Here is a 19,689-nt window from a genome sequence, read left to right as displayed (position 1 = left end):
TACAAATGTCTGTTACATAAAAAAAAATTAAGTTTTAAAAAACTCAATACGTTCACGTCGGTCCGCTCAGAATCTAAAATTGGATGAACAATGAGCATCCCTCGGTGAATCAATCTGCACGTGATGGCGTTAATACCACAAGGGTAATAATATATGCAAATTCTTTTTCCGAGTTCATCACACCGTTGACGCTACCACAATACTAAGTACTGCAATGATATCGCGCGCACGTGTTGACGCCGCTGTCGAGGGGTCGGATTTTTTTTTTCCATCACATCGTAACAAATTTTCCTCCGACGCGCTTAACACGTATTCATATAATATGTATATATAATTTATGTACAAAACGTAATACGATAATAATGCGTATACCATGGTACAACGCGCGCAGACGGTTCAGCTGTGGACTAACTACCGTTATATGTCTACAAACGCGTGTAGCTATATAATGGTGGTGGTATACACGCGAGTTATTATAATAATATATAAAACAATATGACGACGACGAAAATGAAAACGATACTTATGTATAGCGCTCGTAAAAAGAAAAAGAAAAAAAAAAACGATCTCGCGGTGCATGCGGGCCGCCCCGCGGAGACAAGACTCGGCAGTCTCTGCAGGTCTGCCGCCGCAGCAGTGTGTGTATCCATAAGGTATATACATATTATTATTATTATTATTATTATTTTAATACAACGATAGTGATAATGATGATGTTATAATATTTATAAAAATATATATATATATATATCGGCTACGCACATAATAACCATTGTGCGCGTTTCGTGAAACCCGATACCGGCGCCAGTCACGTGTGGTGTGTCTTCTCTAGCGTGATAGTTTAACGTGCGCATGGCCGGCCGAGTAGGTTACTAATAATCAAGACCTGAAATCTACTTATTAAAAAAATCGTCTATAAAATCAAAAGTAGATAAAAAGTCATAACCGAATTATTGTTTATAATAATAACGTTCAAAACGTGTATACTTCGATTTATTAAAAAAAAAAAACATTAAGATCGATAATTTATATCAAAGTAAAAATAGTTTATAATTTGTAACTATAAATCGATTTAAAGTTTAAAAGAAAAAATATCTTTCTAGTTTCTAGTACAAAATTCAACAATGACTAACGTGTAAATGTGTAATAATAATTAATACGATTCAAATAATGATCATCGGTAGGTTATATCGTTTGCTTAGGTCGTTTAGGACACTTTCTCAGTCGCACATAACGACCGCAACACCTACGTGGAACAACAAACTAGCTACTGCTTTACATATCTATCCAAGCCTAAATAGACTTGAATTTTTTAAACCAATATAAAATAATATTATCTCATACATTCTAACTACATATTATTTTTATTGAGATAAAAAGGAAAAATAAAATATGACTAAACATTAAACTATACTCATAATCAATAATGAATTTTTTTTTTTAATTTAATTTCATATTAACTTAAACATCACTTTTTTTAAATAAAAATAAATGTTTCCTAGTATTTCGTAATTATTCATAATAATATTCTAATATAAAATTGTCATAACACGGCGCATTAAATAGGCAATTTAGGTACTTTACACCTCTGCTATATGATGCGCTACAGATTTCAATAGGTACTATTAATATATTATTATATATTATAATAATAAGTAGTAAGTACCTATAACATAATTACTAATAGGAAGTTACTTTGTATGCATATATTTGTATAACAATAAACAACTGAATATATTCTAAAATTAAATTAGTTATATTTCCTGGATCATGGTATACAATTATTATTAATTTAAATAACGGTCTATAAATTACAATATAATATATTGTTCATTTAGAACTTACTTTACAACTTTTTAGTTGACAATGTTTACGAAAATAATATATAAAAATAAAATTACTTACAATTTAGTATGTGTAATCATTTTGAAATTGGAAATTCATAAAATATTTAATATTTATAGCAAACACTGGACAATTTAGTACAAACCACAAACAAATAAGCAATATTATTTCAAATTCTATAAGGAATACTGACATAGAAAATTCATATAAACGAAAAACTCACCCAAGACTATGCAAGAATGAACACCCTTTATCCCCTAGTTAACTTTAAATCAACCCTCCAAATAAAATCGCCCATCTTACTGTACACCTCAATAATCAGGCCATTGATCACTTATCCCTGCCCAATCTGGGCAGCAGCTTCCTCTACAAAAATCAAAAAAATCCAAATCCTTCAAAACAAATTTTTGAGAATATGTCTCAAAGCCCCATGGTTTATGAGAAATAAGCAAATTCATAACGACACAGGAATCCCTCTTTTCCAAGACTGGATAAAAATACAATTAAAAAACTTCACGCAAATCTCAATACATCTGATTGCACACGGTTCTACAACCTGAGGAAAAAAACGAAAAATCGGCGTTTATAACCACGTCTACCTCAAGATCTTCTTCTATCACAATCAAGCGAAGACGAAGATCAATTTTAAATTACCACTAAAAAATAAATATTAACTAACATAATTAGCATGTATACTTCATTATCATTTATCACTATATGACTAACTAAAAATAATAGTAATATGTAATTTGTTATTTGTAATTGAACACGTTAGTAAACTTGTAATAGCATGATAATATGCTGAAATATTCTAATTTTAATAAATAAAAAAAAAAATTCTATAAATGTTTTTAAAAATATTTTTCTTACATAATTTCCGGTCAAAATAAAATAATTTTTTTTCAAATAATATTTTTTATATCGTCAAATATTTCGGAGTAGCACACCATTCTGCTAACCAACTAACCTAAAGTAAAAACTTACTCGTATAATTCATAAACTACTTTGATTTTTATGTATAAAAATACTCAGAAAAATATTATGCTTCAGAATATAAATTTTAAAATGTATGTTGTCATTCAAAAAAGTAAAAACTTAAAAAAAAATTATAACGATATAAAATATTGTTTTATTTTGACTGTAAATGATGAAAGAAAAATATTTTAAAAAACGTTAATATAATATGTTATGTCTTATGGCTAGTGCATTCTATAAATGTGTGCTACGCCGAGCGCCTGAAAGCATTCCCATGTCGTCATTAGCCACCTGCAGGTTAGTTTTGACTTAAGTTTTAAACCAGTTAGGTAAAAAATAAAAAAAATAAATAAAACAAAAGTATCTATCTACGACATACTATTCACAATTTTCATAAGCCGTACAAAAACGTCAAAAATTAATTTTACAATTAAATTTAAAAAAAAAATAATAGAGAAAATAAAATAAACGATAAAATAACTTAACAAAAAAACGTTTATTCGTGTCAAACAAAATTTTAAGTACACCGAATATAATGAACTGTATAAATTAACATACATTGAAATAGATACAAATATATAACATTCTACGCCGTATATTGAGGTACTAGGCGCAGCAGCAAACCAAACGACGAAAAACCCTTTTCGTACGTTTCCACAAAGATCTGCGTTTCTCATTCCTAACGATTTCTTGTGTCGCGTCGGACGAATAATCGTCGGCCGAAATTTCTGTTACTATTTCGGCAAACGTCTCACTTATCTTTATATTCGGTAAGGAAACGCATCGCCTCACCGGCGGACCAATGACTTGGACGGCGCTCACCGTCGGATCGTCGCCAGAATAATGTTGTGGTAACAACGACGCGGGAACCGGCGATTTGGCTTCTGATGCTGCAGGCGCCATCACGGCGGCGTTCACTATGGCGATCATTCGCCTCATCTGCGGCCCCGCGTAGTTGGGCAGCAGAATCGGTGACGGACGATACTCGTCGAGTGACGCGTCTACGGGACTCTGCCGCGGTACATCCCCATCGCCGCCGGACATCGTTATTTTGATGTTTGGCATCGATCTGAAGAACGGTTTGGCCGCCTTTAAACCCGAGAATTCCGAAATCTTCTCGGTAGTCGGCGCGTTTTTCGGTTTTTTCACGATGGGAATAACCATCGAGTCCGGTTTTATTTCGCGATCGATCTCAATGTCATTGCAGTTATCTTGCATCATGATTTGTTGCGAATGCGCGTATAATATACAAAAAAAAGAGAAGCTAGATGAATACTGTCTTAACAATTATTCGATATGTGCTTTTAGAAAGAACGCTGAAAATCAACTGTAGTCTCAGATACATATTATTACGACAAATATTTTATATTTCAACAGTATATAATAGTTGTCAATAGCAATAACAACATATTATTTTTAATTATTTATTATCAGCCAGACACGGACAAAGAGAGTACATCAAATAATATAAAATACAAGGAAAAAATAATTATACAGAAAAGAACAATTTTTATAGATTTTTTGAAATTAAATCTTAACTTAATATTGCAGTTATTTTTTATACAAAATATATACCTACACAAACAGTGAAGTTTAAATTTGTTATCAAAATAAAAGTTAAAAGCAAGGCTGTTAATTTATTTATTTTTCTAATCAGTATAATAAGTTGTTTAGATTTAATAATAATTATGACTTTTTTGATTATTTTCTATGTTAACAGCTTTAAGTGCATCTATTTTAACACACGATACAGTTAGATAATACTAAAAAGTGAAATTATCATCAGACACATTAAATATAATAATATACCAGCACAAAAGTTAAATGTTCCACAATATTAATAACGATTACGTTATAAAACCTACTATAAAAACAATGAAAATCGTTATTCATCATTTATGTATTTAATTTCGTCCAAATTTAAACTTAAAATAAAATCGTGCTCAGGATAGGTATATTATTTAGATTTTTCAGTTTTAATATGAACTTCTCATAACAACAGAACAACTAATGATTGTTTAACGTTTAAAAGAAAAATATCTCTCTAGTACAAAATTCAACAATAACTAACAGGTTATAATAATTAATAAGATTCAAATAATGTTCATCCGTATACTAGGTTATGTCGTATGATAATGACAGTTTCTCAGTCCCGCACAACGACTGCGACACCTACGTGGAACGAAAATACTAGCTACTGCTCCACGTATCTATGTCTATTTATTTTAGACTTGAATTTTTTAAATCGATATAAAATAGTATCTTATACATTCTAACTACATATTGTTTTTATTGAGATAAAAAGAAAAAGAAAATATGATTAATATAAAGACATATATGTGTATAACGTTATTACTTAATTTATATACGAAAAACAATATTGTTGCATTATTATACATCATTTTGGTGGTTTTTTTCAGTTGCATATTATCCTTATAAAGCATTAAACTATACTCATAATTCATAATGAATAACTTATTGTTTTAATTTAGTTTCATTTTAACTTAAATATCACTTTTTTAAATAAAAATAAATGTTTCCTAGTATTTCGTAATTCACAATAATATTCTAATATTATTATGTCTACGAATTTAAATAATAAAATTGTCATAACACGGCGCATTAAATAGGCAATTCAGGTACTCTACACCTCTGCTGTAAGGATAACATAATATACTAACAGGAAGTTACTTGGTATGTCTATATTTTTATAACAGTTAACAACTGAATATATTCTAAAATTATATTAATTTTATTAACTGGATCCTGGTATACAATATTATTATTAATTTAAATAATGAGTCTATAAATTACAATATAATATAATATTTATTTAGAACTTGTGGTTATTAGTTGACAACAATATTTACAAAAATGAAATTACTTACAATTTTTTATGTGTAATCATTTTGAAGTTGGAAATTTATAAAATATTTAATATTGATAGCGAACACTGGACAATTTAATACAAAGCACAAACAAATAATAAGAAATATTATTTCAAATTCTATAAATGTTTTTAAAAATATTTTTCTTACATAATGTCCAGTCAAAGTAAAATAATTTTTTTTTAATTATATTTTTATATATCACGAGGTAGCGCACCATTCTACTATTCAATTAACCTAAACTATATATAATAACACTTGTCTTATAACTCATGAACAACTTGTCCAAATTTTGATTTTTATGTATAAAAATACTCAGAAAAATATTCTGCTTCAGAATATAAATTTAAAAATGTATGTTGTCATTTAAAAAAGTAAAAACTTGAAAAAAAGTTATAACGATAAAAAGTGTTAATGATGAAAGATTTTGAAATAACGTGTGTTTTAAAGAATTACCTTGTTGTATAATGTTACTGCAATATATTTTATTAAATTAATTTTACTATTTACTTGTAATTATATAATATTAACATTATATATTGAATATTTAAAAACAATGATAATAATTAATAAATTATATTAAATTGTATTATATTATGGTTTTTATTAGATACCTATGTATAATTAATAATTAGTAATTACTAATTTCTATCAATTGATTTATAATATATATAATAATATAATAAAATTAATTTTATAATTGTAACTTCTGTATACAATTTAGACAATAGTATACACAGAATATATATATATATATCAGTCTTTGCAACATTTTCTGTAGCTACAGCGTCGTTTTTAATATCACATATTCACATTGTACTTATGCCTTAGTTCATAATTGTATTTTATTCAATCTTGAGTATTGAATATTGCGCTTATCTGCTAGGTGAAAACTTAAATAAACTATGTTCATATTACATATTATGTTGCTTTAAAATTTAAATATAGTATAAACCCGCGTACCGACACAGCTCACAGATAATGTTTCAACAGTAAGTTCGATAATAAGTAAATGCACTATAAGTCGATATAAATAAGTTGACATTTCTTTTACTTCAATAATTCCTAAAATTTTCTCTAAAATTATTAATTATAAATTAACTCCTATTTTTAAAAATATACTTATTTAGCAACAACATTATTGTTATACAAGTAATAGATCAACATTAACCAATCTTATTAATTTTAAACATTGTGTTTTACATTTACAATCATTTTCACATGGCACTTAAACTGATACTATTTTCACTAACTTTGAAAAGGCGTTCAATAGAATTGATAATATTTTATTAATTTTAAAATTAAAAAAAAATTGGCTTTTTAATACCTTATCAAAATGGTTCTCATTCTTTATTTATTTACGCGTGAGATTCAATAAATCATTATAATATATTTGAAAAGATTGTACTATTGAAGTCACTTCAGGCGTTCCACACAAGGTGATCACCTGTCTCCTTTTCTGTTTTATTTATTTATTAATGATATCATTTTTTTTCTTTTAACAACTCTAATATCTTACTTTTTGTTGATGATGTCAACATTTTTCTGTCTGATACTGAGGATCTCTAAAGTTATTTAATACGCTCTAACAACTGGTGCTTACACAACGGCCTTTCCTTAAATATTAATAAATGACTAACTATTAAATTTTTTAAGAAACCCATAAACTTGGTTTTTAATTATAATTTAAATTATATTACTCTCACTCATGCCTTGATATGTATAATATTCAGTGCTTGATTTGGAAAAAAACTAGAAGGGGGATTCAGTAGATGTCGGATGAACGAGCGTTCCACACAAAATTGAATATCACATTACTGTGCGAACTGCGGAGCAAGTCCCCCCCCCACATCACCTTCAGCCACCCATAATCCCCAAAAATCATTAAATTTATTATATGAAAATATTTTAAAATAAAGAAACACTTATTTATTATACATCATCCAATAAAATTATAATTTAAATTACGATTTATAAAGATATATAACATGTTATTAATAAGTTATTAATAATAACTCATCTGCAATACACCTACAAAAAACTTATCATGTATTATTACACATATACACCAATACACCCATGTACATGAATACAGTATTGTGGGACACAAACGTCGTCGACAAACGCTTTTATGGTATATAGCACAACCCGCGGTTAAGATATAAGTATGACGTAAAAGTTTAGCTACCGAAAACAACAAAAATAATATAAATATATAATGCAATTTATTGAATAAAAAAAAAACAGTATTGTACATCGACAAATGGGCTTCAAATTGAACGTATATTATACGTATACGTGTACATTTAAGCAATAGCAATAGAATAAATATCACGTACATCGATCGGCGTCCGCGATCCAATGTGCGAAAATAAAAAGAACGAAGAAAAAACGTCCGTGGGACTGTATCGTACTCGTTACCGCGACCGCAACCGCTATATGAACGCAAAAGGCGAAAAAATCGTATATACACACGGCTTTCAAAAGACGCAAACTACGCGAATACGAAAAGAACAGTTTGGAAAAAACTCTGGCAAAATCTTAAGATCCCGTGAAAAGATTGTACATAATAAATAATTGTTTAATATTTTAACTTTTAATTTTTGTCCTAGAGGGGGGATTTTCCCGATCCGCGTGGTTGGGGGGGGGGGGGGGTGCACGGATGAGGTCCTAGATTCTTCTTTTCCTTTTTATAATTATCATTTTTATTATTCTTATTCCTAATCTTATTATTATTAATATTACTATTTTTATTATTATTATTATAATTATTTTATTCTTAAAACAACTTTTATTTATATTGTGCGATTATCGACTATTGCACTATAAGGGTTTCGACGGTTTCTTGTTATCTGCCACAGAACACCGGACCGGTCCTGTGTTATCGATAACGAACCAGGTATAAAAGGCCCTGTGAAACGACCAGCATTGCCATTCACTGTCTTTCCTCCGTCGTAGCAAGACCCACCCGGGCAGACTTGCGCGATTAAGGAAGGCATCTGATGTCTATATTTTTTGTCAGGGATTATTTGATTTTTAGCATATTTTATGTTGCCTGCACATTATATCGCTTTTACTCAAATTATTAAATAGTGATTTTATTCATAACCAATTCGTGACTCTAGCATTTCCTTAGCTCAAGCTCTGGTATGCGCAAACAAAATTCGACCATGGTTTTGTTCCGTGGCTTATATAAGTCTGGCACAGTTCGGGCGCAAGACTGCCAGAGTTGCGGTTGCGGAAACACTGATCGTCACGCAGTGGCGAAGCGTCATAGGAGACAAAGAGACAATGTCTCCCCACTTAGAAATTAGAACACGGGACAAATAAATAATTATTATTTTGTTTTATACAATATTTAAAAATGTGAATTTTATTTTATATTATAAAATATTAAAATATATGATGTATGTTTCAGTATTTGTTAAAATCGGTTTTTCGTTATAAAGTTATAGAATTCTTAAAATAGATTAGATGCACGCGATACGGGCATACGGCGGCGATACAGCCGTGCGTACGTGTTGGCGATACGGGTCATTTCAAATACGGTATTATATCTAAATCTAAAAGACGTTGCGACGCATTGTCTCACAAATATAGGTGCGCGGGTACAAGGGAAATGTTAATGTGAGTGGGGATTACTATGTACTCGATGAGACAAGTCTCGCCGTTCGTAATTACCTCAATCCTCAATAAACGTCGCCGTCGCATTGTCACGCCGCGCAATCGTAATGTCGTACGACTGTTTTACAATATTTATTATTTCTTATTGTAATTGTAATTAATTGTCCTCGTAATTCATAATGGCTGACGATTTAATTAATTCCATTTTGGACGATGGAATTAATAATTATTCATACGAAAAAAAATATGAACTTAAAAATAAAAAACCATGTCCCTTATTGCATTTAACAATAGCTGACGGAAAAACAACTAGAAAATTTCAATTCGTGTGGTATTCAAAATATAAATGGCTTACTGGTAGTCAGGTAAGAAATAAACTATATTGTTTTTACTGCTTATTATTAAGAGGAGAGAAAACCTGGAGCAACGAAGGTGTGTCAAATATAAAAAATTTCGAACGAAAAGCAAACAAACATGCTATTTCTGAAAGGCATCTCGTTTGTCAGGAACAATTTAAGTTACTTGGTAAAAATATAATTGATCATGCACTATCGGAAGGGCGACGCTTGCAAGCCATAAAATATAATGAACAAGTTGGCATTAACCGTCGCATATTAGCTCGATTAATTCATGTTGTGTGTTATTTGGGGAAACAAGAGTTAGCTTTCCGAGGACACGATGAACGAAAAAGCTCATTAAGTAAGGGTAATTATTTAGAGCTATTAGAACTCTTATCGCAAGAAGAACAAATACTCAAAGAACATTTTTTGTCTAACTCTTTATTTAAAGGAACGTCTAGTGATGTGCAAAATGATTTAATTGCTTGTATTACAGATGTCGTAAATACTAAAATAATGAATGATTTAAAATGTGCAAATTTTGTGTCTATACAAGCCGACGAAACTACCGATGTATCGTGCAAATCACAAATGAGTATTATTTTAAGATACGTTGTTGACAACAACATTGAAGAGAGATTTATAGGTTTTTTTGATGTATCAAAAGATAAAAGTGCTGTTGGGCTCTCAAATATTTTATTGGCAGAAATAACCAAATGGAATATAAACGATAAAATTATATGTCAGACTTATGATGGAGCGGCCGTCATGGCTGGAAACCAAAATGGAGTCCAAGCCATTATTAAAAAAACTTATCCAAAAGCCCTATTTATTCACTGCTATGCCCATCAACTGAACCTAATTTTTTTACATGGGTCAAAAAATATTAAGTCCGTCCGTATTTTTATAAGCGACCTTACAATGTTTCACACATTTTTCAGTAGATCACCAAAACGAACTGAGCTGCTTCGGGAAAAAGGTTTTAAGTTGCCAAAAAGTTGTGAAACAAGGTGGAATTACCATTCAAGAGCAGCAGCTACTATAAGTACACATTTTAAAGAACTACAAAAAGCGATATCGTATGTAACAGAGGGGGAAGACTGGGATCCGATTTCTATAAGTACAGCGTATGGGTTACTGCATAAATTATCAAATCAAAAATTTGTGTATTTATTATGTCTGTTTCATCGAATATTTATATACTCGGATCAAGTATTTTTAATACTTCAAACAAAATGCACTGCGGATGTACAAACTTGCATAAATGAAATAAAAAATTTATCTACACAATTATCAGCTATGAGAAATGACCAAAATACTATAACCGAGTGTTGCGAGTCTGCAATGGAATTGAATAACGAACTTCAATATACAGACAAAGATATAAATAGTCTCAAAAATCTGACGTATGAAATATTGGACTCAATAATTATCCAAACTGAAGTTCGATTTCAAGATTTTCACGTTTTGAAATTTATTGAGCTCGCAAACAACAATGAGTTTATTAATTACAAAAAACATTTTCCAATTGAGAAACTAAATCAACTACTAAAAGTTTTCCCAGGAGTATTCGAACAAGAGAGATTACAAAATGAATTAACAGTTATTTACAATGATAATAACAAACATCTTCCACCAAAAGAATTGCTGAATTATATTATTAAAGGTTGGTACATAATCATTATTATTTTTAAAATCTATGTATTTAATTATAATATAATCATATTTGTTTCAGCTGAGTTACAAGAAGTGTACGTAGAGCTTACAAAATTGTTACAATTAATTTTGTGTATTCCTGTAACAACGGCTTCTAGTGAAAGAAGTATGAGTACTTTAAAAAGAATCAAGACGTTTCTAAGAAATACAATGACACACGATAGATTCTCAAATTTGTGTACTATGGCTATCGAGAAGAAAATGTTGAGTGAATTAGCCACTGACCCAACATTTATTGACAATGTCATTGACTTATTTTCTAAGACAAAAAATAGAAAAATAGATTTAACGTATAAATTAACGTAAATTTGTTTTTAAACTTCATGTTAATGCGAGTTGCACATATACAGTTTATTATATTACATTTTATTTTGTTTTGTTGGTTATAATTTATAAATTATAATACATTTGTTTTATTACATCAAATATTATTATTTTGGAAGTTTTTAAATATAATTTAATTTTGTTTTTAGTTTTTGAACATTTATTTATTACCGTTTAGATAATGGCCATAGTTGCCGGGTTCAAGAAAAAAAGAGGGGGTCTAGGCGTATTAGTGCCATTTTTTTTTCAGTGTCTCCCCAACCAAAAACCTCAAGCCTCGCTACTGTCGTCACGTCTGTATTAAATATTTGTGTATTTTATTTTTTTTTATATATATTCCCTTATCGCGCGATAAACGGTCATTCGTAGGAATACGTTATTCGTGAGTGTTCAAGTAAGTTTCCCAAACAGAACGTATATTCGTAAAAACCCCGTTTCCCTGTCCGTTATCGACATTGTCGACACGCGCAGAGCTACGGCAGGTTACGTTCCGCAGAAATGACGATTCGCGCGTACGTCGGATCTAGTGAGCAGATGGCACAGTTCCAGTGACTCGTCAGAGTTCCGCGTTACGGGTGTATCGCTGTCGGTTGAGCTGCCCGTCTCGTGTGCCACTGTAATGATCTGACAACGCGTGCGATTCGATTCTGATCCGATTATTCGGTGGCTGCGATGCCGTTGAATGACATACGAATCTGTTCGAAACGTTGTACACATTACGAAAACGTTAATTTTTTTTTTAGTGTTTGCAAAATTTTGACTTTTAGTAATTATCCATTATACACATATTTTTTTTTTTTTTTTAGATATCCTATAAAAGCTGAACAATTAACTCAACCGCGGCCAATCGCTGTTACAAAGTGAATTGTAAAATTGTATGAAAAAACACTCATAGATTTGACATTTTCTTCTTAATATATAATAAAACGTGAATTATTAACTGATAATAATTATTATCTTTAATTAATTTTTTTCCTTATTATTATTATAATTATTATTTTGTTCTTAAAACAACTTTTATTTATATTGTGCGATTATCGGCTATTGCACTGTTAGGGTATCGACAGTTTCTTGTTATCTGCCACAGAACACCGGACCTGTGACACGGTCCTGTGTTATCTCTGACGAACCAGGTATAAAACGTTAATTTTTTTTTTTTTTTAGTAGTGTTCCTGAAATTGTAACGTATAATAATTGTATAATAATTGTCTTGTATACAAGATTTTTTTTAGTGATACATATATCCACGTTCATTTAGTAAGCTTATTATTTATAAGCATCTATGTTTATGAATATTTTTTTTTTTATAGGTTTCCTATTAAAACCAAGCAATTAACTCAACTGTGGCCAATCGATGTTAAAAGTGAATTAGTGTAAAATTTGTTGAAAAAACACTCATAGATTTGACATCTTCTTTTATATATTATTATAATCAAAGTGAAAAATAATAACGTTCACATTATCTAGGATCGCAGTGGTCGCTTAGAAAAAAGGTCTAGGTGTGGTCGCCGCAGCCTAATGATTGATTATATTAATTACCCATTATTGTTAACCGATTTTTTTTTCAAAGTCAATACAAATATACAAATATTATGGCTATATATGTTATAGGTATATTTTGCATCAGAAAAAACTGACGGTTTACATGTTCACTACAGCAAATGTTGCGGTTTCTAGCGTTCCGTTTCAAATAAATAGAAGGGTTATGCTCACAAAAATAAAAAAGAAGACGTACTCCGTCACCCCACGTTCAACCACAATTCAAGCACTGCTACTGAGGCGATGAAAAAGTCACCGGCTAAAGTGCAAAAAAACGTGGCCAAGTCTTATGGCTAGGGTCATTCTATAAATGTGTGCTACGCCGAGCGCCTGAGAGCGTTACCAGGTGAGTTTTGGTTGTGTTCAAATAAAAAATAAAAACAAAAGTACATACGACATACTATTCACAATTTTCACAAGCCGTACAAAAACGTGAAAAACTAATCTTGCAATTAAATTTAAAAAAAAAAATGAAATAAACGATAAAATAACTTAACAAAAAAACGTTTATTCGTGTCAAACAAAATTTTAAGTACACCGAATATATAATGAACTGTATAAATTAACATACATTGAAATAGATACAAATATATAACATTCTACGCCGTATATTTACTAGGCGCAGCAGCAAACCAAACGACGAAAAACCCTTTTCGTACGTTTCCACAAAGATCTGCGTTTCTCATCCTTAACGATTTCTTGTGCCACGTCGTAAGAATAATCGTCGGCCAAAATTTCTATTTCTGTTTCAGCAGACGTCTCACTTATCTTTATATTCGGTAAGGAAACGCATCGCCTCACCGGCGGACCAATGACTTGGACGGCGCTCACCGTCGGATCGTCGCCAGAATGTTGTGGTAACAACGACGCGGGAACCGGCGATTTGGCTTCTGATGCTGCAGGCGCCATCACGGCGGCGTTCACTATGGCGATCATTCGCCTCATCTGCGGCCCCGCGTAGTTGGGCAGCAGAATCGGTGACGGACGATACTCGTCGAGTGACGCGTCTAAGGGACTCTGCCGCGGTACATCCCCATCGCCGCCGGACATCGTTATTTTGATGTTTGGCATCGATCTGAAGAACGGTTTGGCCGCCTTTAAACCGGAGAATTCCGAAATCTTCTCGGTCGTCTGCGGGTTTTTCGGTTTTTTCACGATAGGAATAACCATCGATTCCGGTTTTATTTCGCGATCGATCTCAATGTCATTGCAGTTATCTTGCATCGTGATTTGTTGCGAACGCGCGTATAATATACGAAAAAAAGAGAAGCGAGGCGAATACTGTCTTAACAATTATTCGATATGTGCTTTTAGAAAGAACGCTGAAAATCAACTGTAGTCTCAGATAGATATTATTACGACAAATATTTTATATTTCAACAGTATATAATGGTTGCCAATAGCAATAACAACATATTATTTTTAATTATTTATTATCAGCCGGATTCGGACAAAGAGAGTACATAAAATAAATACAACATACAAGGAAAAAAATAATTATACAGAAAAAAACAATATTATTATAGAATTTTAAAATTAAGTCTTATACGATTGCAGTTATTTTTTATACAAAATATATTGTGTATATATTTAGACTATAGTATATACATAATATCTCTATGAGTCTTTGCAACATTTTCTGTTCAGCGTCGTATTTAATATCACATTGTACTTATGTCTTAATTCATAATTGTATTTTATTCAATCTAGAGTATTCAATATTGGGCTATTCTGCTAGGTGAAAACTTAAATAATGTTATAAAAATACGAGTAAATGAGTGGTTTTTTTATCAGATAATATTTTTTTTAGATTTTATTTACACACCATTGGATAGTTATCCAAACGCGCAATGTGTTTCCTCAGGTATAAAAAATCCCTACTAAAATTATATTATTATACAATAAACTAAAGAGTATTTAAGTTAGCGTTCTATTATTTTTCTCTCTCTGTAACATAACGAATTTGTGGTCTGTAGAATCGATATTGTGTCATATTACTCTGAATTTATTGACATATTATCTAAGTTAATGTTAAGAATATCGTCTGTGTATCTGTATATCTTATTTTGTAAGATATTTAAATCTTTATGAGATTTATAAATATTATATTTAGATATCATCCATGCAAAATATTAATATATTACAATTTAACTATGTTCATATTACATATTATGTTGCTTTAAAATTTAAATATGGTATAAGCCCGCGTATCGACACAGCACACGGATAATGTTTCAACAGTAAGTTCGATAATAGGTAAATACACTATAAGTCCATATAAACAAGTTGACATTTCTTTTACTTCAATAATTCCTAAAAAATTTTCTAAAATTATTAATTATAAATTAACTCCTATTTTTAAAAATATACTTATTTAGCAACAACATTGTTATACAAGTAATAAATCAACATTAACCAATATTATTGAATTTAAATATTGTATTTTATATTTACAATCATTTTCTCATGGCACTTAAACTGATACTATTTTCACTAACTCGGACTAACTCTGAAAAGGCGTTCAATAGTGTTGATAATACTTAATTAATTTTAAAATTAAAAAATAATTGGCCTTTCTAATCCCTTATCATATTGGTTCTCATCCTTTATTTATCTACGTGTGTGATTCAATAAATCATTATATATCCGAAGAGATTGAAGTCAATTCAGGCATTTCAAAAGGTGATCACCTGTCCCCTTTTAAGTTTTATTTATTTTTTTATGATATCATAATTTCCATTAACAAATTTTTTACTCTGATTTCTTACTTTTTGTTGATAATCCGAACATTTTTCTGTCTGATACTGAGGATCTCCAAAGGGATTTAATACGCTTTAACAGCTTGTGCTTACAAAACGGCCTTTCCTAGAATATTAATAAATTACTAACTATTACATTTTCTAAGAAACCCACAAACTTGGTTTATAATTATAATTTAAATGTTATTACTCTCACTCTTGCCTTTATATGTATAATAGGTATTATGGCTAGTGCATTCTATAAATGTGTGCTACGCCGAGCGCCTGAGAGCATTCCCATGTCGTCATTAGCCACCTGCAGGTTAGTTTTGACTTAAGTTTTAAACCAGTTAGGTAAAAAATAAAAAAATAAATAAAAAAAAAGTATCTATCTACGACATACTATTCACAATTTTCACAAGCCGTACAAAAACGTCAAAAACTAATTTTACAATTAAATTTAAAAAAAAAAATGATAGAAAAAATAAACGATTAAATAACTTAACAAAAAAACATTTATTCATGTCAAACATAATTATAAGTACATCGAATACAAACTGTATACACTGTATAAACACTAAACTAATATATATATTATTGAAATATGTACAAAATATATAATATAACATTCTACTCCGTATATTTACTAGGCGCAGCAGCAAACCAAACGACGAAAAACTCTTTTCGTACGTTTCCACAAAGATCTGCGTTTCTCATTCTTAACGATTTCTTGTGCCACGTCGTAAGAATAATCGTCGGCCAAAATTTCTATTTCTGTTTCAGCAGACGTCTCACTTATCTTTATATTCGGTAAGGAAACGCATCGCCTCACCGGCGGACCAATGACTTGGACGGCGCTCACCGTCGGATCGTCGCCAGAATAATGTTGTGGTAACAACGACGCGGGAACCGGCGATTTGGCTTCTGATGCTGCAGGCGCCATCACGGCGGCGTTCACTATGGCGATCATTCGCCTCATCTGCGGCCCCGCGTAGTTGGGCAGCAGAATCGGTGACGGACGATACTCGTCGAGTGACGCGTCTACGGGACTCTGCCGCGGTACATCCCCATCGCCGCCGGACATCGTCATTTTGATGTTTGGCATCGATCTGAAGAACGGTTTGGCCGCCTTTAAACCGGAGAATTCCGAAATCTTCTCGGTCGTCTGCGGGTTTTTCGGTTTTTTCACGATAGGAATAACCATCGAGTCCGGTTTTATTTCGCGATCGATATTAATATCACTGTTTTCTTGCAGCATGATTTGTTGCGAATAATATGTGTATAATATACGAAAAAAGAGAAGCTAGGTGTCTACCGTCTTAAGAATTATTAGATTTATATGCTTTTAGAAATAACACTGAAAATCAACTGTAGTCTGAGATAGATATTATTACGACAAATATTTTATATTTCAACAGTATATAATGGTTGTCAATAGTAATAACAACATATTATTTTTTATTATTTATTATCAGCCAGATTCAGACAAAGAGAGTACATCAAATAATACAAAATACAAGGAAAAAAATAATAATATAGAAAAGAACAATTATTATAGAATTTTAAAATTAAGTCTTACCATTGCAGTTATTTTTTATTCAAAATATATACACAAACAGTGAAGTTTATATTCGTTATAAAAATAAAAGTTAAAAGCAAGGCTGTTATTTTTTTTTTATTATTATTATAAATCAGTATAATAAGTGGTTTAGATTTAATAATAATTATGACGATTTAGATTATTAGCAGCTTTGAGTGCATCAAATTCAACACACGATACAGTATAATAATAACTAAAAATATTATCAGACACAAAAACTATAATAATATACCATCATAAAATTTAAGTGTTCCACAATATTAATAATGATTAGTTACGTACCTACCTACTATAAAAACAATGAAAATCGTTACCTATTCATAGTTTAAGTATGTAATTTCGTCCAAATTTAAACTTAAAATAAAATTGTGCTTAGAATATATTATTTAGATTTTTAGTTTTAATATGAATTTCACATGAACAACTAATACAAATACAAATTATGAAAAATGTTTTTCCAATTTATGAATATTTACATAAACAATTTACAGTTTTTTGTGATTTTGAAAACGTTGCCATAACTTTAACTTAAAATGCTCATTGCTCATTAAAATAAACTATGCCTGGGTATTTTAAATAGTTATTGATTATAGCTATTTAAGAACAGCTTTTATGGGGTTTATCTTGTATTAAATTTTCAAGCTTATCGAAAGAGAAAAAAAATATTAGGTATAGATGAAAATAAATATTTCTAATTAAAATAACTAAAATTCCATAGTTTTTGTTAAAATATCTATTTTTGTCAAAATTTGAATTTTAAATACCTTGCTATAAAAAAAATGTATGATTATAAATTATGAGTTCCGTATTAAATGCTTATAGAAAACCTTCTATTTAAGTCTTAGAGTGTCAGATATAAAAACTGAATATTTCATACATTTCATAAACTTTGATGATTTTGTACAACATTTTTTACTTTGCTAGTAAAATATAGGAACAACCGAACAAATAAAAATACCTCATGAATACAATTTGAATTGATCCAAAATTAACATTAAACACGATATGGATGATCATTCCAATACTCTATAAAGTCAAAACTTTTGTATTAAAAAATGCTACATCATTAAATATTTAAATGTATAAATAAAATAAATAATGATTAAATTAACAAATCTAGATTATTTTTTTTCTAGTTTATCTGATACTTGTTTTGCTGTAATTAAATATTTCTTTTAACTACCATAAGTGTTAGCTCCCGTTTAGCCGTTCCTTTAATAAATACATTTTCACACATTTTCAACAGTCCCGCAAGTGTTTCTTTTTTAAAAAGATAATTAATGATAGATGTATACTATGCACTATGTATACGCAGTGAACTAAACCAGTAGTGGCCGTAGTGATAACGATGTAATTTCTCATAACTTAATAACAGCGATAATATCCTATAACACTTTAAACACAGACTCACAGTGGAAGCATAGCCCTTTTAGTTGAGCTTACATACATATTATATTATATTATATAGTATTTTCTCTATAAATAATAAGATAAGCTATATTAAATTATAATCATAGAAGTCATTGACCATTTCGAACAAAATAAACATTAGTTCGACACAAATAAAGAAAAATACAACTATAATGGCATTCAGTAATAACAAAATTGTTAAAATTCAATAGCTCGATAGATCATAATATCACAAAATATTACATTATAGTACATACTTCATAATGTAAGCAAAAATAAAAAATAATAAAAAGCCAATGGGGGGAATCGGCCCCCACGCCCTTCTTGTATACACATACACCACTGCTTGACTCTTATACTCTGTAAATTTATTGAATTAATATTTATAATAGTTAAAATTATAGTAGTTTTTTTTTTTATAGATATTATATAATACCTTGTCCAATAACTTTGTATATCATCACCACTATAAACAATATACAATTTATAGTTATTAAAATGTGTTATTAACTGGACTTATATAACAATAAAACAATACCTACTCATCAATCTACCAAATAGTATTAATTTAAAAATGTTAAGACCGACATTTATATTAATATTATGAAGTAACAATTTGAAGTAAATTAAATCCTTGAAATTAAATAAGTCTCAATGCATAAAAATGTACTAAAAAGAATAAATACCATATA

The 19,689-nt window shown here is 30.1% G+C and overlaps 1 protein-coding gene across 1 annotated transcript; it reads left to right on the top strand.

The window, feature by feature from the left end:
• The first annotated feature begins 9,074 nt into the window (after nucleotides 1–9,074).
• On the top strand, nucleotides 9,075–11,879 carry LOC132921525 (zinc finger MYM-type protein 1-like). The gene is made up of 2 exons (XM_060984591.1): nucleotides 9,075–11,336; nucleotides 11,406–11,879. Exons 1-2 carry the CDS (start codon nucleotides 9,512–9,514, stop codon nucleotides 11,690–11,692), a joined length of 2,112 nt encoding a protein of 703 aa, XP_060840574.1. The 5' UTR covers nucleotides 9,075–9,511; the 3' UTR covers nucleotides 11,693–11,879.
• Nucleotides 11,880–19,689: the final 7,810 nt, after the last annotated feature.

The sequence above is a fragment of the Rhopalosiphum padi genome, chromosome 2, assembly GCF_020882245.1.
Source record: "Rhopalosiphum padi isolate XX-2018 chromosome 2, ASM2088224v1, whole genome shotgun sequence".
NCBI classification, from domain to species: Eukaryota; Metazoa; Arthropoda; class Insecta; order Hemiptera; family Aphididae; genus Rhopalosiphum; species Rhopalosiphum padi.
This window is presented reverse-complemented; position numbering and strand designations above follow the sequence as displayed.

Bases quoted from the DNA above. Each gene is read 5' to 3' on its own strand.
- LOC132921525 (XM_060984591.1), top strand. From the start codon at position 9,512: ATGGCTGACGATTTAATTAATTCCATTTTGGACGATGGAATTAATAAT. The intron at 11,337-11,405 runs GTTGGTACATAA...TATTTGTTTCAG, and splicing joins GCTGAATTATATTATTAAAG to CTGAGTTACAAGAAGTGTAC.